Source organism: Rhinopithecus bieti, unplaced genomic scaffold, assembly GCF_001698545.2.
Source record: "Rhinopithecus bieti isolate Rb0 unplaced genomic scaffold, ASM169854v2 scaffold_29388, whole genome shotgun sequence".
In the NCBI taxonomy this organism is placed as follows: Eukaryota; Metazoa; Chordata; class Mammalia; order Primates; family Cercopithecidae; genus Rhinopithecus; species Rhinopithecus bieti.
In genome coordinates, this window is record NW_016813389.1 from 620,584 (window position 1) to 642,485 (window position 21,902).

At 47.8% G+C, this 21,902-nt stretch overlaps 1 protein-coding gene across 1 annotated transcript in view; it reads left to right on the forward strand.

Annotated features, from left to right (window-relative positions):
* SPTAN1 (spectrin alpha, non-erythrocytic 1) overlaps positions 1 to 21,902 on the forward strand; it is an 88,881-nt gene that overhangs the window by 56,658 nt on the left and 10,321 nt on the right. The window contains exons 29-44 of the mRNA XM_017848180.1: positions 277 to 421; positions 533 to 714; positions 4,339 to 4,438; positions 4,587 to 4,784; positions 4,865 to 5,011; positions 5,611 to 5,714; positions 5,859 to 6,021; positions 6,384 to 6,398; positions 8,757 to 8,888; positions 9,151 to 9,288; positions 10,432 to 10,536; positions 13,220 to 13,428; positions 15,639 to 15,759; positions 15,984 to 16,105; positions 16,806 to 16,938; positions 19,153 to 19,251. Of these exons, the coding sequence (XP_017703669.1) occupies positions 277 to 421; positions 533 to 714; positions 4,339 to 4,438; positions 4,587 to 4,784; positions 4,865 to 5,011; positions 5,611 to 5,714; positions 5,859 to 6,021; positions 6,384 to 6,398; positions 8,757 to 8,888; positions 9,151 to 9,288; positions 10,432 to 10,536; positions 13,220 to 13,428; positions 15,639 to 15,759; positions 15,984 to 16,105; positions 16,806 to 16,938; positions 19,153 to 19,251 (2,113 nt within the window). The remainder of the gene's footprint in view (positions 1 to 276; positions 422 to 532; positions 715 to 4,338; positions 4,439 to 4,586; positions 4,785 to 4,864; positions 5,012 to 5,610; positions 5,715 to 5,858; positions 6,022 to 6,383; positions 6,399 to 8,756; positions 8,889 to 9,150; positions 9,289 to 10,431; positions 10,537 to 13,219; positions 13,429 to 15,638; positions 15,760 to 15,983; positions 16,106 to 16,805; positions 16,939 to 19,152; positions 19,252 to 21,902) is intronic.

Here is a 21,902-nt window from a genome sequence, read left to right on the forward strand (position 1 = left end):
CTCCTGCCTCAGCCTCCCGAGTGGCTGGGACTACAGGCGCCCGCCACCTCGCCCGGCTAGTTTTTTGTATTTTTTTTAGTAGAGATGGGGTTTCACCGTGTTAGCCAGGATGGTCTCAATCTCCTGACCTTGTGATCCGCCTGTCTCAGCCTCCCAAAGTGCTGGGATTACAGGCTTGAGCCACCGCGCCCGGCCTATAAAATTTTTTTAGTGTCTGTCCTGTAATCAAGGCAGTTGTACTTGGCATTTCTTAATGTAAATGTGTCTCCCCTTTAGAGATGCTGATGAAACCAAAGAATGGATTGAAGAGAAGAATCAGGCTCTAAACACAGACAATTATGGACATGATCTCGCCAGTGTCCAGGCCCTGCAACGCAAGCATGAGGGCTTCGAGAGGGACCTTGCAGCTCTCGGTGACAAGGTGAGAGGACCGAAAGTCATCTTCTGGCGTTTTTGCCCCAGAAAGAGCAGTCTTCTGTTCTGTAGAGCACACCCCCTTACTGCAAGCTCATTCACCACTTTGTTCCCATAGGTAAACTCCCTTGGTGAAACAGCAGAGCGCCTGATCCAGTCCCATCCCGAGTCAGCAGAGGACCTCCAGGAAAAGTGCACAGAGTTAAACCAGGCCTGGAGCAGCCTGGGGAAACGTGCAGATCAGCGCAAGGCAAAGTTGGGCGACTCCCACGACCTGCAGCGCTTCCTTAGCGATTTCCGGTACGGAGCCATGTTCACTCAGACCTCTGGAAATAGAGCCTTCTTTGCAGGGTTCATTTTTATTGTGAAAGTAGCACATGCTCAGCCGGGTACAATGGCTCACACCTGTAATCCCAGCACTTTGGGAGGCGGAGGCAAGCGGATCGATCGAACTCAGGAGTTGGAGACCAGCCTGGGATACATGGCGAAACACTTTGGCTATTGTAAAATTTTAAATTTTAATTTAAAAATTAAAAACGTCCGGGCACAGTGGCTCACGCCTGTAATCCCAGCACTTTGGGGAGACCAAGGCGGGCGGATCACTTGAGGTCAAGAATTCAAGACCAGCCTAGCCAACATGGCGAAACCATGTTTCTACTAAAAGTACAAAAATTACCTGGGCATGGTGGCAGACACCTGTAATCCCAGCTACTCAGGAGGCTAAGGCAGGAGAATTGCTTGAATCTGAGAGGCGGAGGTTGCAATGAGCCGAGATCATGCCACTGCATTCCAGCCCAGGCGACAAGAGTAAGACTCCATCTCAAAAAAAAAAGAAGAAAAAATTGACCAGGCGCGGTGGCTCAAGCCTGTAATCCCAGCACTTTGGGAGGCCAAGACGGGCGGATCACGAGGTCAGGAGATCGAGACCATCCTGGCTAACACGGTGAAACCCCGTCTCTACTAAAATACAAAAAACTAGCCGGGCGAGGTGGCGGACGCCTGTAGTCCCAGCTACTCAGGAGGCTGAGGCAGGAGAATGGTGTAAACGCGGGAGGCGGAGCTTGCAGTGAGCTGAGATCCGGCCACTGCACTCCAGCCTGGGAGACAGAGCCAGACTCTGTCCCAAAAAAAAGAAAAAATTAGAAACAGAAAAAAGTAGTACATAATCAATGTAAAATAGTCAAACTACCGAATTCCAGATTGTTAAAAATAATCCTCCACAGCCATGCACGGTGGCTCACGTCTGTAATCTCAGCACTTTGGGAAGCCAAGGCAGGTAGATCACGAGGTCAGGAGTTCAAGACCAGCCTGGCCAACGTGGTGAAACCCCATCTGTACTAAAAATACAAACATTAGCCAGGCATGGTGGCACGCACCTGTAATTTCAGCTACTCGGGAGGCTGAGGCAGGAGAATCGCTTGAACCCGGGAGGCGGAGGTTGCAGTGAGCCGAGACCGCACCATTGCACTCCAGCCTGGGCGATGAAGCAAGACTCTGCCTCAAAAAAAAAACAAGTCTCTGCTTTCCTATCCAAGTACAGGCATACTCCCTCTCATCCCCTCGCCATATGACATATTTTTCCCTAGACATATATATGTGTCTCTTGTTGCCCAGGCTGGAGTGCAATGGCGCGATCTTGGCTCACTGCAACTTCCGCCTCCCGGGTTCAAGCAATTATCCTGTCTCAGCCTCCCAAGTAGCATGCACCACGAAGCCCAGCTAATTTTGTATTTTTTTCAGTAGAGATGGGGTTTCTCCATGTTGTCCAGGCTGGTCTTGAACTCCGACCTCAGGTGATCCACCCACCTCAGCCTCCCACAGTACTGGGATTGTAGGCGGGAGCCACCATGTCTGGCCTTTTGTTTGTTTGTTTGTTTTTGGTTTTTTTTGTTTGTTTTTTGAGACACCAGGATCTGGCTCTGTTGCCCAGGCTGGAGTGCAGTGGCCCAATCATTGCTCACCACACCCTCAATTTCCCAGGCTAAAGTGATCCTTCTGCCTCAGCCTCCCATGTAGCTGGTACCATAGGCATATACCACCACACCTGGCTAGTTTTTAAATTTTTAATAGAGACTAGGTCTCACTGTGTTGCCCAGGCTGGTCTCAAATTCCTGGGCTCAAATGATCCTCTCACCTCAGCCTCCCAAAGTGCTGAGATTTCAAGAATGAGCCACTTCACCTGGCCTATGTCTTACCTGGCATTAATGTCATTAGGACACTAGGCCAGTTGTCTTATAAAATGTCCCACAATCTTGTACCTCTGCCTTTTTAATGACTACACAGCAATCCACTGGATGGGCGATTTATGACTTATTCAACAGTAGCCATTGAGGACAGACAGACATTTTGTCTTTTTTTGTGTTCTTTAACAATATTATTTTACGCACACACTTGCACACTTGTGGTGCTTGTATCCCCTGCTGCAGTGGGAGTAGGCAGATGCTGCTTTCTTTCACAGGCCTCTAGGAGGAGGTCCCAGTTGGCAGTTAGTTTTTCTTTTTATTGAGGTAAGGGCCACATAACATATAGTTAACCACTTTAAAATGTGCAATCCATGACATTTAATGGATTCACAGTATTGTGCAGCCACTTCTCTCTAGCTTTGAAACATTTTCATTGCCCTAGAATAACATCCCTTAACTAATCACCCCCTCTTCTCTCTTCCCCACCCACTAGGAATCCTTTATCTGCTTTCTGTGTCTATGGATTTGCCTCTTTTGGACATATCATATAAAAGGAATCATATCATATCTGACCTTACACACTCAGTTTTGTGCCCTTGTGCTTGCACAGCTGTGAGAAACTGGATCAAATGCATGCACAGGCCTAGGGCTTCAAGGGTTAATCCTAAAGAAAGGCTTTTTCTTTTTTTTAGAGACAGGGTTTCACCACATTGCCCAAGCTGGTCTGGAATTTGTGAGCTCAAGCGATCCTTCTGCCTCAGCCTCCCAAAGTGCTAGGATTACAGGCGTGAGCCACCATGCCTGGCCAACAAAGGCTTTTTCATTTGAAGCTATCAAAGACTTAATTGTAGCTAGAATTTGTTATTCTGGAGGGTGAAAAGATCTTAATTATAAACTTACTGACTTTTCCTCCAAGTAATTCGGACTTTTAAAAAAATAACTCGACCGGGCACGGTGGCTCAAGCCTGTAATCCCAGCACTTTGGGAGGCCGAGACGGGCAGATCACGAGGTCAGGAGATCGAGACCATCCTGGCTAACACGGTGAAACCCCGTCTCTACTAAAAAATACAAAAAAAAAAAAACTAGCCGGGCGAGGTGGCGGGCGCCTGTAGTCCCAGCTACTCCAGAGGCTGAGGCAGGAGAATAGCGTGAACCCGGGAGGCGGAGCTTGCAGTGAGCTGAGATCCAGCCACTGCACTCCAGCCTGGGCGACAGAGCAAGACTCCGTCTCAAAAAAAATAAATAAAAAAAAAATAACAATGGCCGGGCACAGTGTCTCATGCCTGTAATCCCAGCACGTTGGGAGGCCGAGGCAGGTGGATCACAAGGTCAGGAGATCGAGACCATTCTGGCTAACACGGTGAAACCCCGTCTCTACTAAAAATACAAAAACATTAGCCAGACATGGTGGCAGATGCCTGTAGTCCCAGCTTACTCAGGAGGCTGAGGCAGGAGAATGGCGTGAACCCAGGAGGCGGAGGCGGAGCTTGCAGTGAGCCAAGATTACGCTACTGCACACCAGCCTGGGCGACAGAGCGAGACTCCCACTCAAAAAAAAAAACCTCAAGAAGAACAAGAAGTTTTGAAACACTTTGCCCAAAGACCTAGCCTCATTCAGTAGATTAAATTAACCCAAGATAACTTTCTGAGGCAAGAATTATGTCATTCCCTGTTTTCCTGGGCAGAAGATCTCCTTACCAGTTAATATAATAGCGGTTTTTCTGGGGTTCTGGTTTCCAGGGACCTCATGTCTTGGATCAATGGAATACGGGGGTTGGTGTCCTCAGACGAGCTAGCCAAGGATGTCACCGGAGCTGAGGCATTGCTGGAGCGACACCAGGTGCGTGGACCTGCCTGCTGAGTAGCAAAGACATGACTGCTCTGCAGGGCCCTGGAGGCCTCATTCCCTCCTTTTGTGGTGAGTCGATGGTTGACATCAGAGTGGGCATCTGCTGCCAGTTACCTAATCGCTTCCCTCCTTTTGGCAGGAACACCGGACAGAAATCGATGCCAGGGCTGGCACTTTCCAGGCATTTGAGCAGTTTGGACAGCAGCTGTTGGCTCATGGACACTATGCCAGCCCTGAGATCAAGCAGAAACTTGATATTCTTGACCAGGAGCGTGCAGACCTGGAGAAGGCCTGGGTTCAGCGCAGGATGATGCTGGATCAGTGCCTTGAATTGCAGGTATGTGTGCTCCTGCTTTCTGACCAAGTGTTTCCTTGCTGAAGAGCCTCATTTTCTCACCTGCCTCTTGCCCTCTTTAGCTGTTCCATCGGGACTGTGAGCAAGCTGAGAACTGGATGGCTGCCCGGGAGGCTTTCTTGAATACCGAAGACAAAGGAGACTCACTGGACAGCGTAGAGGCTCTGATCAAAAAACATGAAGACTTTGACAAAGCAATTAATGTCCAGGTGAGGCCTCTGGGCCGTGGAGTCGGAGTCTGGTTTTTCCTCATTGACATCTGTTTCTTGGCTTATAGAGTCACTGTTATATCTCCAAGGAATACCTGCATTGTCTGAGAAAAATATGTACATAAATAATCTTTAAAACTTTATAGATTCTGGTATTTCTGAGATTTTAATAGTGGGGGTGCCACAGGAAAAAAAATTTTATTATCAAAGGGAGGAAAAACAAATGTGTAGGTAGGTAAGAGAATACATGAGCAAACAACAAGGAAGATGTAAGACTCTTTGATTTATAAGTCACTTTGCTATAAATCTGATAGCATTTTCCTATTATTAAGCTTAATTTTGTTCTGTGCTGATATTCTAACACCTGCCCCACCTGAGTGACCTGGAGACTTCTTGAGTTAAACTATACTCCAGTAATGACTGAAATCAACCTTGCTTTCGGCATTTTACACTCTTGCTTCTAAAGTGTCAGTGTATTCTGATCCTGCCACCAGCTAGTTCTCAGTCACCCAAAATAACTGTCCTTTTCTCAAGACCGGCAATCCAGGCAGGGCCCAGCTGCAGGCCCACCTTGACCTCACACCTTTGTTTTCTGACAGGAGGAGAAGATTGCTGCTCTGCAGGCCTTTGCCGACCAGCTCATCGCTGCTGGCCATTATGCCAAGGGAGACATTTCTAGCCGGCGCAATGAGGTCTTGGACAGGTGGGTGTCCTGTGGCACTGACATAGTCACCAGCCCTGAGAGGATGCATCCCCTCATATGAAGGCCCAGTCCTGTTCTATCTCCCCACTTCCTTCTCCACGGTAAGATCTGTTCTTGTTGGATATCATGGTTTCACTCTTTCAGGTGGCGACGTCTGAAAGCCCAAATGATTGAGAAAAGGTCAAAGCTAGGAGAATCTCAAACCCTCCAACAGTTCAGCCGGGATGTGGATGAGATTGAGGCTTGGATCAGTGAAAAATTGCAGACAGCGAGTGATGAGTCATACAAGGATCCCACCAACATCCAGGTAAGCTGAAGTGACTGGGTGTTGGTCTTGATGTAGCCTTATGTTATTGAGTAGATTTTATTAAAGCATTTATAAAACAAACTCCTTGCACCCATGGGAAGTCAGTGAAAAATGTTTTAGTAAGTCAAGCCAGTGGGAAAGCCCTACTCAAGTTTCAGAGCCATTTAAAAGTCGCCTTCCTCATTTGTCTCCATTAAAACCATTTCTGCTGTAATAAAAGTCTATAGAATCCCCCTTCTATTACTATTCCCAAATGCTGAGCTTCCCGGGGGAAGTATGACAAAATGAGTTTCTATTTAATAGCTGATATGTGTGTCCACATCAATGTACTGAACTCTTATTCTTTTAATCTATTTTTGTAGCTTTCCAAGCTGCTGGTAAGTTTTTAATTTTTTTAAGAGTTGTAGTTAAATGAGCTCCAGTATTTGTGTTCCTCTGCATAGATTATTGTTATTGTGGTCACACAGTCTGCTGGTGTCTCTTCATCCTTTTCATTTCTAATCATCCATTACACTCCATTCAAGTGTCCTTGTGGGATGTGGCTTTCTCTGTTGTAATTAGCCTGCAACGCCTTACTCCCCCCTTTCTCCCCCAGTTTATCACTTAGGCAAATTCTGTACAGTGTTTGATTTGCGGGGCAGTAGTTGACCACTTTCTTTCAAGGAGTGCTTCCTTTTGAAGATGGAATATCAGCTTCAGCTTTTTCTGTGTAGACATTGGCTGAGACTTGCTGTGAGCTCATGGTGTTCAGTGGCCCAGGCGAGGGAGGCCAGTCGGGTGTGAGGGTTTTAATGCATAGCCACTCAGGCATCCAGAGGTGCCAGTCAGGACAGGAACAGCTAGAGAACTGTAGAGTGACGTATGATCTATTAATACCTACAAATCTTCAAGGAACACAAATGAGAAGTTAAGATAAAATCAGACTTTACTCAACAGGTAGTGAAAGGAGACTTCTCAGTTAACGTGTACCTCAAAGTTGCTTAAGCGGGTGGAAAAAATGAAGATAGAGAAGAGAATAAATGGGATTTGAATCAAAGAGTGATCAGAACAAGGAACAGAAGAAGAAAGGAATGGGACTTTTGTCAGGATATCTGAGTGTTTGAGACCCTTTTTGTTCTTGCCTTTGGGATCAGGCAGTGAGAGAACGTAACAAGGACATTTCATCTTACTGTTGAATTGAGCCAGATGGCTCCATCCTTTGACAGTTGCTGCCTCTGAAATGAAACATTTGATGCAGAATTCCCCAACACTGCTGCCTTTTGGTTGTTGTTTTTTTTTTCCCCCAAATAACACTCTCCCCTGAGACCCTGCATTTCTCACCCAGCCAATTGTTTTTTCCCAGAATTGTGGCACAGCTGCTATGTCCTTGCAATTGTCTCTTTAGCATTTCAGTACCTTCTGTTTCTTTTTTTTTTTTTTTTTGATTTTATTTCCTTTTTTTTTTTTTTTTTTTTTTTTTTTTTTTTTTTGAGACGGAGTCTTGCTCTGTCGCCCAGGCTGGAGTGCAGTGGCCGGATCTCAGCTCACTACAAGCTCCGCCTCCCGGGTTTACGCCATTCTCCTGCTTCAGCCTCCCGCGTAGCTGGGACTACAGGCGCCCGCCACCTCGCCCGGCTAGTTTTGTATTTTTTGGTAGAGACGGGGTTTCACCGTGTTAGCCAGGATGGTCTCGATCTCCTGACCTCGTGATCCGCCCGTCTCGGCCTCCCAAAGTGCTGGGATCACAGGCTTGAGCCACCGCGCCCGGCCAGTACCTTCTGTTTCTTTATGGATTCATAAAAACCGTATCAGGCACCCAGGATCAGGAGCCCATCCTTCTCGTAGCCCTTTCGTTTCCCAGAAAATAAATTCCTTCTTGCAGTCAAGCCTGGGTTCTGACAGTATCCCAGTGTTTTACTAATGACAGCCACCAAAAGATAAACCAACAAAGCCGATGTCTGCAGTAGCTGTAGATTCCTCCTCTGCCAACAGAGGGGTAAGACTGACCATCAAATACTGTTTTGCTAGTTAATACAATTTATGTTATGAATTTTGCCGAATGGTGATTTCTGCTTTAGATGATGAAACGTCCGTATGTATCTCATTCATTAGAGCCTGTCTCCAATAAGGAGAAAGCCATGGATGGAAATTGATGTACAAGCAGATTCAAAACTGAAGTTGGCCATTGCCATCTTCTGGAAAGTGTTAGAAAGTGTTTAATTCTAGGGCTTCATTCCCAAATAGCTAGCATAGCTACTTCAAGAATTGATTTTTTGGCCGGGCTTGGTGGCTCATGCTTGTAATCCCAGAACTTGGGGAGGCCAGCACGGCTCAATTGCTTGAGCTCAGGAAACCCCATCTCTACAAAAAACAGAAAAATTAGCCGGGTGTGGTGGCATGCACCCATGAGGCTGAGGTAGGAGGATTGCTTGAGCTCAAGAGGTTGAAGCTGCAGTGAGCTGAGACTGCGCCATTGCACTCCAGCCTGGGCAACTGAGAAGACCCTGGCTCAAAAATAAGGACTTCCGACTCATCTACTCCTGAGCTAGTATATTTCCTTTCTCCTTTGTTAACTCCCCAAGAGATGAACCCTAAAATATTTCATACAAATTCCAATTGCCTTCGGTAAAAAACGTTGGCATTTGCCCCAGTTCTTTATGTTTGCTGCCACTCCCTCCCTCTGAGAACCCCTTCCTCCTGAAAAGACATAACCTAGCAGGAACTGGTTTGGAAAAAAAATTTTTTGGTATTTTTAGAGCAAGCACCAGAAGCACCAGGCTTTTGAAGCAGAGCTGCATGCCAATGCTGACCGGATCCGTGGGGTTATCGACATGGGCAACTCCCTCATTGAACGCGGAGCCTGTGCCGGCAGTGAGGATGCTGTCAAGGTATGGCCCACCAGCTCCCAGTGCCCAGGGAAGAACATGAGCAACGTCAGTATCAACGTGATATAATAACTTGGATATACAGTCTTAAGAAATTAAATAGATTAGAAGACTTTAGGCTGAATTACAGATGGGGAATGCTAGTGAGAATGGCCCCTGTGAGTGTTTTCCACTCTCCTCTCTTAGAAGTTCTCAAATTGAGCTTTAGGAGAGGGAGGATTCTTCATAGATTTCATCTTCTTTTTGGCTCCCTTCTGTTCCCCAGGCCCGCCTGGCTGCCTTAGCTGACCAGTGGCAGTTCTTGGTGCAGAAGTCAGCTGAAAAGAGCCAGAAACTGAAAGAAGCCAACAAGCAGCAGAACTTCAACACAGGGATCAAGGACTTTGACTTCTGGCTGTCTGAGGTAACACTGAGTGGTTTCTCTTCCCACCAGTGGGGAATTTCTAGTCATTTGGGACAATGGGTTCATCAGTGAGCCCAAAACCATGAAAAGGCAGGGCTCACCAGACACCCCTTTTGACAGAAACCTTTATTACATATGAGTTGCATGCTGTAAGGGATTGATGTGCAAAGGGAGTGAATATTTAGAGAAGAGAGCTGACTGGGAGTGGCACTTGGACTGCAGATCACTCATGTCCATAGGGAAGGCAAATAGAAATAGATTATGGATAGTTACACAGCGTGCAACTCTAACAAGCCTATGCCAGGATAGAAACCAAGATAGTAGCATCTAGGAAACCAGAGTCAGTCATGTATTCTCCTTGGAGAATGTTTGGAAAGCACAGACTATAAAAATATGATAGAGGTTTTAGCCAGGTGCGGTGGCTCACGTCTGTAATCCCAGCACTTCGGGAGGCCGAGGCAGGCGGATCACTTGAGATCAGGAGTTCGAGACCAGCCTGACCAACATAGTGAAACCTCGTCTCTACTAAAAATAGAAAAATTAGCCAGGCATGGTGGTGTGCTCCTGTAATCCCAGCTACTCAGGAGGCTGAGCAGGAGAATCGCTTGAACTCAGGAGGTGGAGTTTGCAGTGAGCCGAGATCACACCATTGCACTCCAGCCTGGGCTACAGAGCAAGACTTCATCTCAAAAAAAAAATTTTTTTTTGAATAATTGTGTAAGTTTATCATAGAGCCATGCCATAATTTAACTGTTCCCATATTGTTGGACATTCAGGTGTTCCCAGCCTTTTGGTGTATATATTTAGCTGCAGTGAATACCTTTGAATGTTAATGTTTACCCACACTGCTGATTCTTTCCTAGGGGAGTTTCCTTGAACTAGGATTGCTGTGCATTTTGCTTTTAGCTGTAGTGTTTACTATGAATGGACTCTGGAGTCTAGGTTTGACTGACTGAGTAGAGAGAGTGTCTCAGGCTGGGCAGGCTGATCAAGGTGACTAGGAATCACAGTAACACATTGTGATGGAGAAGTATTCAACTGTCCAGGACAAGGACCTGGAATAACCACTGGGCATCCTGAACTTTCCAGAATGCTGAGTATACACCACACAGTAGCCTTCCCTTTTTATGTTTTCACTGCCAGGTGGAGGCCCTGCTGGCATCCGAAGATTACGGCAAAGACCTGGCTTCTGTGAACAACCTGCTGAAAAAGCATCAACTGCTGGAAGCAGATATATCTGCCCATGAGGTAAGCAAAGGGAGGCAGGCCAGGCCCAAGTGACTGGGACACGGCTGTGCCTGACTCCTAAGGAAAACTAGCATGTTTGAGAAAAGAGAGTGACTTTTTTCACTTAAAGCAGCCATTCTCAAAGGTTGTGGCCTCAGGATCATTATACACTTGACAGTTATTGAGGCTCGTAAGAGATTTTTATTATGTAGATTTTATCTATCAGTATTCACCATTATCAAAAGTTAAATAAATTTTAAGGCCTGGTGCAGTGGCTTACGGCTGTAATCCCAGCACTTTGGGAGGCCCAGACATGCGGATCACCTGAGGTCAGGAGTTTGAGACCACCCTGGCCAACGTGGTGAAACCCTGTCTCTACTAAAAATACAAAAATTAGCCGGGCATGGTGGCGGGTGCCTGTAATCCCAGGTACTCGGGCGGCTGAGGCAGGAGAATCGCTTGAGCCCAGGAGGCAAGAGGTTGCAGTGAGCCACGGCACTCCAGCCTCGGCAGCAGAGCAAGACTCCATCTCAAAAAAAGTAAATAAATAAAATGCTGAATTTAGGTTGTCGTGTTTTGTATTGGATGAAAATTCAGCTTTGAACAGGTAGGTAGATAGAAAAGGCAGGAATATTTTGATTCGGATAAGTGTGAATAATTTTCTTTGATACTATACCAAAGTCGTCGTTTCTTAAAGCTTAGCTGTGGTCAGGCACAGTGGCTCACACCTGTAATCCCAGCATTTTGGGAGGCTGAGGCAGGCAGATCATGTGAGCCCAGGAGTTCAAGACCAGCCTGGGCAACATGATGAGACTGTACAAAAAAATACAAAAATTAGGCTGGGCATGGTGGGTCATGCCTGTAATCCTAGCACTTTGGGAGGCCGAGGTGGGCGGATTGCCTGAGCTCAGGAGTTTGAGACCAGCCTGGGCAACACAGTGAAACCCCGTTTCTACTAAAATATAAAAAATTAGCCAGGTGTGGTGGCGTGTGCTTGTAAATCCCAGCTACTTGGGAGGCTGAGGCAGGAGAATTGCTTGAACCGCTGAGATCGTGTAACTGCACTCCAGCCTGGGCGACAGAGTGAGACTACATCTCAAAAAAAAAAAACACACACACACAAAATTTAACTGGATGTTGGGGCACGCACCTATAGTCCCAGTTACTTGGAGGCTGAGGCAGGAGGTCAAGGCTGCAGTGAATCGTGATCACACCACCGCACTCCTGGATGACAGCAAGAAAAAAAAAGTTGTCTCAAAAAAACCTGTTTTTTTGAGTTGCAAAGTGGCCCCTCAAACCTTGTCAGTAAATTTTTTATACTGGCTTATATTAAAACCCACTGGTCCATCTTGGTAGCTCTTACCTATGCATGATTTTGTAACATCATGCATGGCTCATTTGGTAAATATTGCTTCACTGAGCAATATTATGCCTGTTGTTTCTATATTTTGACATACGTGATTATATGATATCAAAACATTGCTGTTAATACCACCACCAATTTCATCAGAAAAATCTTCACATATTAGGAAGCCATCAGGCTTCTGGTGGTGGATGTTTTAAGTTTTCTAAAATTCTAACTTTCTCATAAAAGTTTGAATTTTATCATTAGTAACAAACTGTATTACTTGAAGTGACAAGCTCACTTTATTTGTTTTGGGCCACGTATCTGTGAGATACCAAGTCTGAATGACCATAGTTTGTCTGTTGGTTGGTCTTTCAAGTACAAAAGAATGGCTACTCGCCGGGCGCGGTGGCTCACGCCTGTAATCCCAGCACTTTGGGAAGCCGAGGCAGGCGGATCACAAGGTCAGGAGATCGAGACCACGGTGAAACCCCGTCTCTACTAAAAACACAAAAAATTAGCCAGGCAATGTGGCGGGTGCCTGTAGTCCCAGCTAGTAGGGAGGCTGAGGCAGGAGAATGGCGTGAACCCGGTAGGCGGAGCTTGCAGTGAGCCGAGATCGCACCGCTGCACTCCAGCCTGGGGGACAGAGGGAGACTCCGTCTCAAAAAAAAAAAGAATGGCTACTCAGTAAAAGCAAACTTTCCACTGCCTTTTAAGGACATTCTTAAGTGAAAAAGCATTTTTTTTTTTTTTTTTTGAGGCGGATCTCGCTTGTCGCCGGGACTGGAGAGCAGTGGCCAGATCTCCAGCTCACTGCCAGCTCCGCCTCCCGGGTTCACGCCATTCCTGCTCGCCTCCCGAGTGCTGGACTACAGGCGCCCGCACCTCGCGCCGGCTAGTTTTTGTATTTTTAGTAGAGACGGGCGTTTCACCGTGTTAGCCAGGATGGTCTCGAATCCCTGACCCGTATCCGCCTTGTCTCGACCTCCCAAGTGCTGGGTATTACAGGCTGAAGCCCACGCGCACGGCCCAATTTTTTTTCTTTACTGTGACGTGAGGTGAATCCACTTCTGCTAGTAATTTGCCACTGCCTTGATTTGAGCTAAAGCACCAGCATGTCCCCTCCTTCCCCATTGCTTTTGTACTATCAGTGCAAATGTCCACACAGTAAAAAAGGCAAATAATGTCTTATAATGTTACGAAAATAGTTTGAGTTCATAAAATGCCAGAGGTCTACATAACATACTTTGAGAATATCAACATTCCACATCTCAGTAAAGAATTCCTGAGTTCTTATGTTCAAGCAGATAGTTGTAGGAGACCCAGTTTCTGACCCTCTTATGTCCTCTGCCCCAGGATCGCCTGAAGGACCTGAACAGCCAGGCAGACAGCCTGATGACCAGCAGTGCCTTCGACACCTCCCAAGTAAAGGACAAGAGGGACACCATCAACGGGCGCTTCCAGAAGATCAAGAGCATGGCAGCCTCCCGGCGAGCCAAGCTGAATGAATCCCATCGCCTGCACCAGTTCTTCCGGGACATGGATGACGAGGAGTCCTGGATCAAGTACGTGTTCTCGGCCCTCTAGAAGGCCCCTTATGCCTGTAATAGTAGGCAGCAGAAACCACAGGCTGACTATTGAGGCAGAAGGTTTCTATCTCCTGGCTGTAGTGGTGAGGCTGGAAACCCTGCTGGCCTGGGATCCCAGCTTGGCCACACACTTGTGGGATGCCTCAGTGTTTTCTGCTTTCCGGGTTTACAGTGATGATAATTGGCGGTGGTGGTGATCCACGCTGGTTACATAGGCCCTGTCTAGACCCTGCCCTTTAGATTCCCGTGAAAGTTAGTGAGTTTGTGTCTGACCTCCTGGAGAAGATCACTTCTCCAAGGAAGGAGCTGTTTTTTTTCTTATTCTCTATCTGCCCCCAAAAATGTCAGTCTACTGATTCCAGTTGACGTAGCATGTAAACAAACATTTTTTTTTTTTGAGACGGAGTCTCGCTCTGTGGCCCAGGCTGGAGTGCAGTGACCAGATCCCAGCTCACTGCAAGCTCCGCCTCCCGGGTTTATGCCATTCTCCTGCCTCAGCCTCCCGAGTAGCTGGGACTACAGGTGCCCACCACCTCGCCCGGCTAATTTTTTGTATGTTTTTTAGTAGAAACGGGGTTTCACCATGTTAGCCAGGATGGTCTCGATCTCCTGACCTTGTGATCCGCCCGTCTCGGCCTCCCAAAGTGCTGGGATTACAGACTCGAGCCACCGTGCCCAGCCGGATTTTTTTTTTTTTTTTTTTGAGACGGAGTCTGCGCTCTGTCGCCACAGGCTGGAGTGCAGTGGCCACGGATGCTCAGCTCACTGCAAAAGCCCGCCTCCGCTCGGGGGTCACGCCATTCTCCTGCCTCAGCCTCGCCGGGAGGTAGCGGGGCGTACAGGCGCCCGCCGCCTGCGTGGCCGCTAGTTTTTTGTATTTTTTAGTAGAGACGGTTCACTGTCGTTAAGTAGCAGGCGATGGTTTCGAATCTCCGTGACCTCGGTGGATCCGCCTCGTCTCGGGCCTCCCAAAGTGCATGGGATTACAGGCTTGAGCCACCGCGCCTGGCCTTGGATTTTGTTCTTAAAAGACATTTCTGGCCGGGCGCAGTGGCTCACGCTTGTGATCACAGTGCTTTGGGAGGCCGAGGCGGGCAGATCACTTGAGGTCAGAAGTTCAAGACAAGCCTGCCAACATGGTGAAACCCCTTCTCTACTAAATATACAAAAATTAGCCAGGTGTGGTGGCGGGCACCTGTGGTCCCAGCTACTTGGGAGGCTAAGGCAGGAGAATGACTTGAACCCGGGAAGTGGAGGTTTCAGTGAGCCGAGATCATGCCACTGTACTCCAGAGCAAGACTCCGTCTCAGAAAATTAAAATAAAATACAAAATTAGCCAGGCATGGTGACGCATGCCTGTAATCCCAGCTTCTCAGGAGGCTGAGGCAGGAGAATGACTTGAACCCGGGAAGTGGAGGTTTCAGTGAGCCAAGATCATGCCACTGCCCTCCATCCTGGGAGACAGAGCAAGACTTTGTCTCTAAAAATATGTATATTATATAGCTGGGCGTGGTGGCTCACGCCTATAATCCCAACACTTTCGAAGGCCAAGGTGGGAAGATCGCTTGAGTCCAAGAGTTTGAGACCAGCCTGGGCAACGTGAAAACTCGTATCTACCAAAAATAGAAAAAATAAGCCAGGTGGAGTGGCGCACACCTGTGGTCCCAGCTACTCGGGAGGCTGAGGTGGGAGGATCACTCGAACCAGGTAGGCGGAGGTTGCAGTGAGCAGAGATCATGCCATTGCAGTGTACCCTGAGCAACAGAATGAGACTCTGTTTCAAAAAATATATATGGGTTTATGTATGTGTATATAGGAATAAATATCTTCATATATTTACATATTTACAGACATATATTGATACATATTTAGTATACATGATTGATATATATTGATATAATTTGATAGGGCTCCTCAGGGCAGCACTAGTGGTGCCTCCCATCCTCTAATGCATCCCCAACCCTCTAGAATGTGGACACACAGCAGGGCTCATAGATGCGTAGATGGACAGAGGTTCTTGGTCACTACTCACTGGGGAAATAGAGGCTTTTGTTTTCCAGAAAACTGGCAAGGATTTTCACAGAAAGATTAGTAGATGTCTGTGAGGTCCACAGTTGACCTGATGTCCCCACTTGAAAGCAGGGAGGTGCAGAGACTGACTGTGCTGTTCCCCATCTCTCATTCAGGGAGAAGAAGCTGCTGGTGGGCTCTGAGGACTACGGCCGGGACCTCACCGGCGTGCAGAACCTGAGGAAGAAGCACAAGCGGCTGGAGGCAGAACTGGCCGCACATGAGCCAGCTATTCAGGTAGGGGGCCGCCTTCTGCCAAGAGGGCAGAGGTGTTTGAGTGGGCCCTAGGGGACAGACAAACCCCTTGTGCTTATTTCACTGAGGTCCCTAAAGTGTTCATGACCCCTCAGTCCACACCTGGAGAAGTCCCAAACTTGACGTTGAGGACTTTTCCTGGGAGCCTCAAGACAGAGGCACCAGCAGAGCTACCTGCTGTTAACCTCATCGTCCTTACCTGTCAGGGTGTCCTGGACACTGGCAAGAAGCTGTCCGATGATAACACCATCGGGAAAGAGGAGATCCAGCAGCGGCTGGCGCAGTTTGTGGAGCACTGGAAAGAGTTGAAGCAGCTGGCATCTGCCCGGTGAGTAGTCAGAGGCAGGAGCTCCCGGGAACAAGTGGAAGGCCAGCACCCAAGGGCAGACTCTGAGCTGTGGGGTCCACTGGGCCCTCCTACCATCTCCTGGACCTTTGGCCTCACATGTGCCATAGTCGTTTTGCTCCAGAGCCACCTCCCACAGGCCATGCTAAGGTGGTCTCATTCTGTTAATCTGGAGTCCAGAATCACACATGATTCTCCAGAAATCAAGACATGAGAGGCTAGAATAACGGAATGGGTGATTCCTGGTGTTCCATGGACAGACTGACTGTGAGGGCCCACCTTTTTTGTGAATTTTTTTTTTTTTTTTTTTTGGTTGAGACGGAGTCTCTCTCTGTCACCGAGGCTGGAGTGCAGTGGTGCAATCTCGGCTCACTGCAGGCTCCGCCTCCCGGGTTCACACCATTGTCCTACCTCAGCCTCCCGAGTAGCTGGGACTACAGGTGCCTGCCACCACGGGCTAATTTTTTTGTATTTTTAGTAGAGACGGGGTTTCACCATGTTAGCCAGGATGGTCTCGATCTCCTGACCTCGTGATCCACCCGCCTGGACCTCCAAAAGTACTGGGATTACAGGCCTGAGCCACTGCGCCTGGCTTTTGTGAATGTTTTTAAGCATATGTTAACTATCACAATCAAAGCTGGAGGAGATTATGGCTGATTTTCTTCCTGTCTCCTATAATTAGGGGTCAGCGGCTTGAAGAGTCCTTGGAATATCAGCAGTTTGTAGCCAATGTGGAAGAGGAGGAAGCCTGGATCAATGAGAAAATGACCCTGGTGGCCAGTGAAGATTATGGAGACACTCTTGCCGCCATCCAGGTGAGACAGAAACCAAAGGTGTCACCTGCTTTCTCTCTTGGCAACTGCCTGCTGGTCATCATTTCCCTGTTGGTTTGTTAAAGAGCCCTGCTCTTAATAGGAGAGCACACAGGGCCCCCAGCCAAGGCCTCAGTAGTTGGTTTTAACCCTCAAGATCTCACACTAGGGGACATCACCCTTCAGTAGACACAATTGGTGTGGCTTTGTCAGTCTCGGTTCCCGGGCCCTGTCATTCGTCAGGCAGCGGTGGGCTTGGGTCTTCGTATTAGTTTCCTGGGGCCTCCATAAATAAGTACCACAGGCAGAGTACCACAGACGGAGTTCCACAGACGGAGTGGCACAGATGGAATGGCACAGAGTGGCTGTAGGACAACAGAGGTTTATTGCTTCTCAGTTCTGGAGGCCAGAAGTCCGAAATCAAGATGCAGGCAGGACCGTGTTCTCCAAACCTGTAGGGGAGGATCCTTCCTTGCCTCTTCCAGTTTTTGTTGGCACCAGGTGCCCTTGGCATGTGGCATCATCACTCTAGTCTCTGCCTGTCTTCACATGGCCATCTTCCCTCTGTGTCTGTCTTCACTTGGCATCACTGTGTGTCTATTCACATTTCTGTGTTCTGTTGTAAGGATATCAAGTGTATTGGATTAGGGTCCACCCTAATGACTTCATCTTACCTTTGCAGAGTACGTTTACAAAGATCCCCTTTCCACATTCATGGGTACCAGAAGTTAGGACTTCATCATCTCTTGAGGCAGACACAGTTCAGCCCATCACATACTCCCTAAATTGGTTAACATAACAACCTGCCTAAATGTAGTGGTTGAAAGCAATTGCTACATAACAACCTGCCTAAATGTAGTGGTTGAAAGCAGCACCCATTTCTTATTTTAAGAATAAGATCCACAGATCCATGGGAAATGGATCCATTTCCCATGGATCTGTGGATCAGTGGCATCTGCAGCTATCACTGGAGGTCCCTCATGCTCCTCCATTCAGGCAGAGCGTGGCTGGGCTGAGAGATCAGTCACACACTGGCAGCTGAGCCTGAGTGTCACCCAGCCTGGACATCTCTGTTCCGCTCCACATGGCCTGTTGTCCTCCAGCTGGCTAGACCAGCCTCTTTCAGCAGCACTCAGACAGGCAAAGGCAGGAGCTGCAAGGTGTCTGCAGCCTCACACATCACTGCCTTCTGGCCAAAGCAAGTCCCAAGACAGCCCAGAGGCATAGATGGATAGATTCATCTCTGGAAAGGAGATGCTGCAAAATATCGTGGTCAGATATGTCTAAATTCCTGTCCCCAGATGTGGAAGCAGGAGTATGCACTCCCAGGAATCGAGTTAGCTCTGAGTCACCTTCCTCACCGTAGGAAGCATCTTCCGCTAGTCAGGGTGATTCAGGTAGAATATAGATGGTCAGTCATTTCCCATCCTCTGCATAGTTGAGTTCCCTGGAAGCAACGAAAAAGGCATTGTCTGCAGTGCTTAAACTGTACTAAAGAAAAGACCTGGGGCCGGGCATGGTGGCTCATGCCTGTAATCCCAGCACTTTGGGAGGCTGAGGCGGGCAGATCACCTGAGGTCAGGAGTTGGAGACCAACCTGGCCAACATGGTGAAACCCCATCTGTACTAAAAAATATAAAAATTAGCTGAATGTGGTAGTGCATGCCTGTAATCCCAGCTACTTGGGTGCCTGAGGCAGGAGAATCACTTGAACCTGGGAGGCAGAGGTTGCAGTGAGCCGAGATCACACTGCTGCACTCCAGCTTGGGCAACAGAGCAAGACTCTGTCTCAAAAAGAAAAAGACATGACTTGGAAGGCCTTTTCTGAGATGTGTTCAAGTTAAACCTTAAAAGTGTGTCATTTTTGTTTGGGTGTGTATCTTCAGCTTGGTTTGTGTCATTCTTGTGGTCCTCTTGGGGGAGAGACCGTAAGACACTGTTGATGGATGACAAAGGGTTTGACCCTTCCTAAAGGTCCAAAGACTGTCCCTGCCAAGGCCTGTCCCAACACCGCTGGTTACTCTCACTGCCTCCTGTTTTTCTTCCTTTTATGATTCTCTGTTTATTAATGTTCCTCTTTATTGTCCTCTTCCCCAGCTAGACTGTAATGTGTGCATGGACAGGGACCATAGCGGTTTTGTCACTCTCTGTCCCCGGGGCCTAACCCACAACACATAGCAGGCTCTCAATAATGGGCCTTGGCTGCTTCTACTCCAGGGCTTACTGAAGAAACATGAAGCTTTTGAGACAGACTTCACCGTCCATAAGGATCGCGTGAATGACGTCTGCACCAATGGACAAGACCTCATTAAGAAGGTGAGTCCAGCCCATCGGTAAGACCTCCGTCACCCACTGGGATACCCACATGTTGGTACCACAGAAGTCCCCCAAAGTTCACTTCCTGGGATGTTCAAACCAAGGTCTGCGTGGAAACCAGTAGCAATTTCATTCCTGTGTTTCGTGACAAGTTGGATATTTCCCCCTTTTTAAAGCCAGTAAAGTTATTCTGCAGTGCTTATTTTTTCTGCATTAAGCAACAGAGACACTGGCACTCCCAAATGCTGCTCTTAGTTTATTTCTCAAGCAATACAATCTCTTTATAGGGACAGTAGAAAATGCAAATAAGCAAAGCATAAAATAAAAATTACCCATAAAGCCCCACCCAGAGACTACACATTAGATCTTTGTGTCTTACCTGCCAGACCTTTTCTCTCCACAGGTATAGAGCTACCAACTAGATCAAACAGCCACAGAGATTCCCGTTTAATAGGATCTTATCACTCCATAAATTATCAAAAACCTGGAGCCTGTACAGGGCATTTTAGAAATGAATCTACTTCATTCACGGCCCTTTTGGGAGAAAACAAAATAAAGGGACTTGGTGCTTTCCCAGCAACAGTGAAGCCACATCCCTCCCACATGGAAGCTCTAGACTGAAGGCTGTGCATCCATGGGTCTGGAATTCACCAGCAGTCACTCAGGTGCAGTGGCGTACCTGGAGTGCCTCAGGACAGAGGTGTTTTTGTTTTGTTTTTGTTTTTTTGAGATGGAGTCTTGCTGAGTAGCCCAGGCTGGAGTGCAGTGGCAGGATCTCAGCTCACTGCAAGCTCCGCATCCTGGGTTCACGCCATTCTTCTGCCCCAGCCTCCCAAGTAGCTGGGACTACAGGCACCCGCCACCACACCCGGCTAATTTTTTGTGTGTTTTTAGTAGAGATGGGGTTTCAGTGTGTTACCCAGGATGGTCTCGATCTCCTGACCTTGTGATCCACCCGCCTCAGCCTCCCAAAGTGCTTGGATTACAGGCATGAGCCACCACATCGGGCCAAGGACAGAGGTTTTAACAGCTTTGGTCTTCTGTCACACATCATGAGAAAGATTTCTCATCACAGAGGTTGCACTCAGCAGTCATGGCCTTGACACTAGGGTTTGATCCATAGGCAGCAACAATGTAGCTAAAATCCATTTCACTGGAGAGCTTTTTTTCCTTGCTCTGATCTGCAAATAAACTAGCACGAAACTAATTTCAGATACATGTATAGATGTAGACGTGGCTCCTGCACACTTAACCCCCCAACACACACCCAGACAACATTCCCTGTTCTTCAAGCTAGGAGATCACCGGCGTGAGTGGCCTTCAGCCTTCTAGCAATGAGCCGGCTGCTTTTTTTTTGAGACGGAGTTTTGCTCTTGTTGCCCAGGCTAGAGTGCAGTGGCGCAATCTTGGCTCACCACAACCTCCGCCTCCTAGGTTCAAGCGATTCTCCTGCCTCCGCCTCCCTAGTAGCTGGGATTACAGGCATGTGCCACCACGCCCGGCTAATTTTGTATTTTTAGTAGAGACGGAGTTTCTCCATGTTGCTCAGGCTGGTCTCAAACTCCCGACCTCAGGTGATCTGTCCACCTCGGCCTCCCAAAGTGCTGGGATTACAGGTGTGAGCCACCGTGTCTGGCCAGCAAGCCAGCTGCTTTGTCCTCAGCAACAGCCTGTTTCCTCCTTGAATTTCTCTTTCAATTCTTTTTTCTTTTTCTTTTTCCTCTTTTCACAGGTGTTAAAGAATTTCTCTTTAAATTCAGTGTGACTTGTAGTATTTTTATTTTAATTAATTTATTTTTTTTTTAGACAGAGTCTCACTCTGTCGCCCAGGCTGGAGTGCACTGGTGCAATCTCGCCTCACTGCCACCGCCACCTCCTGGGTTCAAGTGACTCCTGCCTCAGCCTCCTGAGTAGCTGGGGTTACAGGCACGTGCCACCACTCCCGGCTAATTTTTGTATTTTTATTAGGGACAGAGTTTCACCATGTTGGTTAGGCTGGTCTCGAATTCCTGATCTCATAATCCGCCTGCCTCGGCCTCTCAAAGTGCTGAGATTACAGGTGTGAGCTACCGCACCCAACCAATTTTTTTATTTTTATTTTCTGAGATGGAGTCTCGAGAGCTCTTGTCACCCAGGCTGGAGTGTAATGACGTGATCATGGCTCACTGCAGCCTCTGCCTCCCAGGTTTCAGCAGTTCTCCCACCTGAGCCTCCCTAGTTAGCTGGGACCACAGGTGGGTGCCACCACACCTGGCTTCTTTTCTTTTCTTTTCTTTCTTTCTTTTTTTTTTTTTTTTTTTTAGATTGGGTCTCACTGTGTTGCCCAGGCTGGTCTCCAACTCCTGGGCTCAAGCGATTCTCTCGCCTCGTGCTGAGATCACAGGAGTGAGCCACTGCGCCCAGCCCTATATGTGTAGTATTTTAAGTGATAATATTCAATTTTTTTCTATCAAAAATAATACTAGTGAATATATCATCGTAACTTCAAATTTCAGCCCATTCCTTTTTTTTTGTTTGAAACAGTCTTGCTTTGTTGCCCAGGCTGGGTACAGGGGCATAGTCTCGGCTCACTGCAGTCTCCGCCTCCCAGGTTCATGCAGTTCTTATCCCTCAGCCTCCTGGGTTGCTGGAATTACAGATGCGTGCCACCA